Source organism: Dipodomys spectabilis, unplaced genomic scaffold, assembly GCF_019054845.1.
Source record: "Dipodomys spectabilis isolate Male_0828 unplaced genomic scaffold, ASM1905484v1 ptg000175l, whole genome shotgun sequence".
NCBI classification, from domain to species: Eukaryota; Metazoa; Chordata; class Mammalia; order Rodentia; family Heteromyidae; genus Dipodomys; species Dipodomys spectabilis.
The window spans coordinates 6,734,165-6,740,000 of record NW_024870852.1 but is presented as its reverse complement, the minus strand read 5'-3'; the positions used below and the strand labels follow the sequence as shown (position 1 = coordinate 6,740,000).

The window sequence follows — 5,836 nt, the reverse complement described above, 5'->3', positions numbered from 1 at the left end:
TTATTCATACACGCAGGTGGGCTCAAGTGGGGCTGATGTGGAGAAGCTGGCCAAGCCCTTGCCCTACACAGAGAGCTCCAAGACAGCGGTGAGTGGGGGTGCTCAGTGAGGGGAGGCCTGGAAGGGCTCTGTGAGTATTTTAAGTGTCACTGCTCCAGGGTGAGGAGGAGTAGGGCTGTGTTCAGTCAGAGGTGCTGAAGTGACAGCTATGGCGTAGCATTTCTCATGGAAGGGAAAACAAGATGAGCACTTAACATCTGGAAGGATAAAGTGTATTCACATAGGAACTTTCAGTATCTTCTTGGGATTATGCAAACTGAACCATTCCAGGCCGTGCTGGCCAGTATGGTAGCATTCATTTTAATTCTCATTAATTGCTTCATTGGAATTTAAATTACTCTATTAAAAATTGAATTCCTTAGTTGCACTAGTTACAATTTAAGGGTCTTGTGGCAGATGACTACTGGAGTAAGCTGTAGAGCATTTCTAGTGTACTGGAATGTTCTGTGGAGCAGCATGGATCTGATGGACATCTTTTCCCAGTGTGCTTTAGAAAATGAAATTGAGAGTATTGCTCTTTCCAAAATTAGGTCCACTGTACACTAAAAAATGAATAAACCTGAGAGCAAGATGTGTTTTTGCTCCTATAAAGTAGATTTTGAGTTTCTCCTACCAATCATACACATAGAGTATATGTCAGAAGCCCAACAAAATTGTGTTTGAAGCAATTCTTTGAAGTAATTCACAAAAGAAGTCAGTCTAAGGCTGTGCTCAGAGGGAGAAAGAAACTATCAGAGAAGTCCTTACTGATGGTACACCCATCTTCCCCCAAAAGCAAACTTCTTGTTACTAGTCCTTCCTGAGAACAAACGCATGTAACAAACAGCAAAGCAAACCAAAACAGCTGTAGTTTAAACATGATAGCATTTATTTCCATCAGGGGAAAGGAAATGTGGTGCCAGGATCTGGTATCGTTAGCACCTGGCTTCCGTCTTTAAGGATTACTTTGTGGTCCAAGAGAGCAGGAGAGGCTCTGGCTCTTCTATCTTCATCTTAGGCTAGAAGGAGGAAGAAAAGCAGATGGGTAAAACAAGGGAAGCCTTGGAGCTGAGACACTGGTCTCTTAAGCAACAGTGCCTTTGGAACTCATTGGCCACAGCTTAGTCACGTGATTACACCTTGTTGATGGAAAGTCAACATCATTTTTTAAAAAAATGACATTGAACTCAGTTAAAAACCAGAGCTTTCTTACTGAGAAGTAAAAGTAGAGAAGGTAAGGGTGAGAGTAGGCAGCTTAGGCTCTGTCACATACATCTCCCTTCTGTTTAATAACCTCTGTGAGTTTCTTGTTGGTGGGGATACAGCCTCACCTAGGATGCTTTGTGGAAGTACAAAGGCCCAGGCCACCTTGGACCTGGATTAGAAATTCTTCATTCCATTAGGAATGCCTTGACACATGCATTTCAAAGGCAAGGAGATAAAGTCCACATGCAATCCTGAAATGCAAGAACTTATACTGTGCCTGCACCTTACATACACAGTGTGCTTTCTTGAGGTTGATCCCTGGCTATACTAAAACTGACACTTTCCCCAGTGTGGTCTATTTTGGCCCCTACCTTTCCTTCTGTCTGAATATTCTTTTACCCAACAGCTTCTGAAAACCTGCCTGAAGTCTTGTCCTCTGGGAAGCTTGTGGGATCCCCAGACACTGTGCCTTTACTAGGTGTTTAGCACCTTGCCCAAACACCAATCACATCACATATGGCATTGTTTAGTAACTGGGTTTCATGTCTGGCTTTCCCACCAGCATGGAAACTCCACAAAGCAGCAGCCTGGTCACCTTTTATCATCCAAGTGCCCAGAACAGTCCTTGGAACCTAGTAGGGGCTCCATAAAGGTTTGTTAACTTACCACCTAACTCTATTGAGTGCCAATGTTCTTCCAGATTCTGAGTGCCTGGACATGATTTCACTTAGTCCTTATAACCATCCTTGAATTAGGTGATATAAACTCATTTGGCAAATGGAGAAAATCAAAACTTAGGGACATTAGCCACTGGCCCTGAATTTACTCTTATGAGACATACCTGTGACAGAATCAGGGCTTCTAACAGCTGAAGAAAAAAGGAACTGAGAGGCCTGGAAGAAGCAGGGGAATGTGACCAGATGGGATGGCTAACTCCTCATCCTATGGAAGCAGCAATACCTGTACCTCGGCTGCCTGCCCACTCCTGTCTGACTTGCAGTATAGAGAGAGGGGTAGCTAGGGAGTTCTTTGCCCTCTGATATTCGCCCAGACTCACCTCTCCCTCCACTGCCCAGCCCATGCAGGTGCTGTTTTCTGGTGAGGCCACCCACCGCAAGTACTACTCCACCACCCATGGTGCTCTGCTCTCTGGCCAGCGTGAGGCTGCGCGTCTCATCGAGATGTATCGAGACCTCTTCCAGCAAGGTCCCTGAGGGCTGTCCTTACTGCCATCGTGTTCCTTAAAGAACCACTAACTCGTGACTGCCAGCCCTGTCCCTTACTCCTGTGTGCTCCTAATTACCTGTAGAATTTTTTAAAAATCTATCTTCTATAGAGCTAGACACCTGTCTGGTTTCAGATTGGGCCCTGTAGCGTTTCCTTTTCTCTGGGCCAGGTGGTGACCAGGTAGAACCATGTGATTGACCTCTGTGCTGGGACACTGACCTTCTGCCCCTCCCTCCTCCTCCCTTGTTATTGCAAGTGCCTTCAATACTTTACATTTTGGGGTAATAAAAGAGGTGATTTTTTTTCTGTCTCCCCTGGTTCTCCTCAGACTGTGTGTGTGTGTGTGTGTGTGTGTGTATGCATGTGTGTGTGTTTAATCATATATCTGGAGTATGGATGTGTGGATTCCAGAAGGCAAGGCATCTTTGTTTACTAAAAAGGATATCCCCTTACCCACCTTCCCTGTCCAGTGCCTGCTCCTTCAGGATGGGCCTGGGTTTGCCCACTGGCTCTCACTGGCCCTCTCAGGGCTTGACTGGGTGCTGGATAACAAGCTGTGTGGAGTGAAGCTGGCTTCCATGGTAGCAGTGGCAGTGAGCTGTGGCTCCATGCCAGGCTCAGGTATGGGCATTGAGAAGCTGAGATGGTAGGTAGGCTGGCCTTTTTTTTTTCTTCACCAGGACAATATCCAAGTAGGCCTACGTGTACATACATCCTATACACATGTGTGCATGTATATGCGTGCTTGCACACACAGGGTTTTCAAGAATATGTAGTCATTTCCTTTTCTTTTCTCTTTTTTTTTCTTTTGCCAGTCCTGGGCTTTGAGCTCTGGGCCTGTACGATGTCCCTAAGCTCCTTTTGCTCAAGGCTAGCACACTAACACTTGAGCCACAGCACCACTTCCAGCCTTTTCTGTGATTAATTGGAGATAAGAGTCAGACAGACTTTCTTGTCCAGGCTGGCTTCAAACCTCAATCCTTAGATCTCAAGTCTCCTGAGTAACTAGGATTACAGGTGTGATCCACTGATGCCCTGCTTGTAGTCATTTTCTTACTCTAGATTCGAGTTCTGTAGAGTTCCAAGGGCTGGTGTGATGGGCAGTTGTGAAAGGCCAGGTGGGTCCCTCTTTCCTGAGTCCATGGGCATTCAGCTCTGGCCTCCTCCTCAGACATTTAGGACATGGCCCTAGATAAGCCTGCAGTCCTCTTTCAAGCCTCACCCAGATTGTAGTGGAGTGGTCTAGTATGCACCTACACACTCCTGGATGCACTTCTGAATGCCATCTTGCTGCAGCTTTATAAGGATCCACCAAAGCATCTCCTCCAGGGGCTGTTTCCCCGGCCACCATTGCCTCTCTCGTAGCCCCTTGCTATTAGTGTCTTAAGTATCTAATCCTAAATAGTCCAATCTAAAGACATTCTCTCCTATATATGAAGTACCAATCTATTCATTCTGTTCTACATTGTGCTTAAACAACAAACCAACAACCTAGCAGTAGGAGTTGGCCATCTTTCCATAACAGCACATAAACAATGTAAATGTGGGCCTTGCAGGTAAATGTGGTCAAAACAGGTCATACTCATCTCTTCCCAGGCCAGTAGTGCTTTGTGGGAAGCTCCTGTTACTTTCTATTAACTTTGCCTTGGGAGATTCTGGTCCACCTGTGGCCCTCACTAGTTCCTGAGTTCTCCTATCGACTGCACTGGGATAGACACTAGGAAAAGGATAGCCAGGTTATTAGGGTCACATACAGAGGAATTGTAAAGGGCTCCCCTAGAGGTGAGAGGGCTCAAATGTTTATCTGGTGACTGCATGTTGGGGAGGGGCCCCCAGTGTGGGTAAGAGGGAGGGAGAGAGTTTTTATATAGTGCCAGTCACCTTCTGGCCCACAAATGCTGGGCTCATGGTCTCCTGACTTGGCCTAGAGGTGGGGGTCTGGCTGGCAAGAGCAATGTATCCCTTTGGGTCAGTGAAGCCTCAGAACAGTAAATTATTGTGTTTAAGGTTGCTTAGGGGGATGGTGATGTGGAGATGTTCACCGAGCTCCTCCTGACTGTAACACAGGCTTATTCTGTTAGCTATTCTTGATGAGAAAGAAGCTGGAGCCACTGAAACAAGTCTGAGGCTGTTGGATGTGGTGGGCAAGCACACCACTGGTGGCAGGTTCTATGGGCACATTTCCACTCCTGAGTGCAGCTAGATGCTCACCAAAACTATGTACCAAAATACAGCAATAGCTGGAATAATAGCTGGAAACTAGAAGCAGCTCAGCTGCCACCAATGGAATAACCATTGTGGTCCAATAAAATGAACAGCTATTTGCAACAACATGGATCGATCTCCAAAGTACTGCTGAATGAAAGAAGCCAAGTTGCAAGGCTATATACTTAGTCTGATTTATATGACTTGTTTAGACTATGATGTTAGCAGTAAGGACCTGGGTCATCATTAGTGGGAGTTGGTGCATTTATGCATTGGTCAAACACATGAAGTTGGTGCATTTATGCATTGGTCAAACACATGAAGTTGGTACATTTCTGCACTGGTAAAAATACATCAAGCTAGGGCATCAGTAAAGGAGGTCAGTGAATTTATGCATTGGTCAAAACACATCAAGTTGGTGCATTTATGCATTCATAAATATGCATCAAGCTGATATAGCAGTGGTCCTCGCTAGACACTATGTTGAAAATGAACTATGCAACTTGTGGGTGGGGATGGGAAGGAAAAACTAGAAGAGAGTGAGGGAAGGGGTGACATTGTCCAAAAACGAATTGTACTTCTTACTTGATCTATGTGACTACAACCTCTCTGTATATCCCCTTTATAAAAAACAGGAAGCAATTTTAAATTAAAAAATACATCAAGGTAGAGCATCATGAATGGGAATCGGTGCATTTACGTGTGTTAAAATGAGTCAAGCCATACACTGAAGATATATGCATTTCCCTGTACGTGACATAGATTCTGAAGATATCCTCTCCCTCCCAACTCAAAGCATGGCTGTATTGGCCCAGCTCATTTCTTTGCAGCTGAAACGATGTATCCAGAAAACAGGTAGGTAAAGAAGGTATGACCACCCCACGGGCTTCCAAGCAATTTTGTGTTAAGTTGAATTCATAGAGGATCTCACAGTTTATCAGATCCTGTGTCACCACATCTGCTGTGTGTGGGTGGAAGAGTGTCTTGCAGCACAGGAAACTGGGTTCCCAGAAAGACATGAATGGCGTTGTGCAGGGCCACACAGCTTAGGGGAACATGTTCTCCCAGGGATGGGAACAGACCTGGAAGATAGCCAGGGGAGACCCTCGGGAGACACAGGGTAGAGGGATGGACATGGGAGGGGGTGACCCTGGAGAGT

General features: G+C 45.7%; 1 protein-coding gene across 3 annotated transcripts in view; it reads left to right on the top strand.

Moving 5' to 3' along the window:
* Positions 1-2,775, top strand: part of Smox (spermine oxidase) — a 40,851-nt gene extending 38,076 nt beyond the window's left edge. Inside the window, exons 6-8 of one of the 3 annotated variants that reach the window (XM_042694710.1) lie at positions 1-88; positions 1,808-1,897; positions 2,322-2,775. The exon at positions 1-88 is cut by the window's left edge and continues 73 nt beyond it. In XM_042694710.1, the coding sequence (XP_042550644.1) occupies positions 1-88; positions 1,808-1,897; positions 2,322-2,459 (316 nt within the window). In that variant the 3' untranslated portion in view covers positions 2,460-2,775. The remainder of the gene's footprint in view (positions 89-1,807; positions 1,898-2,321) is intronic. The other 2 variants (XR_006149699.1, XM_042694709.1) reach the window with 2 other exon arrangements.
* Positions 2,776-5,836: the final 3,061 nt, after the last annotated feature.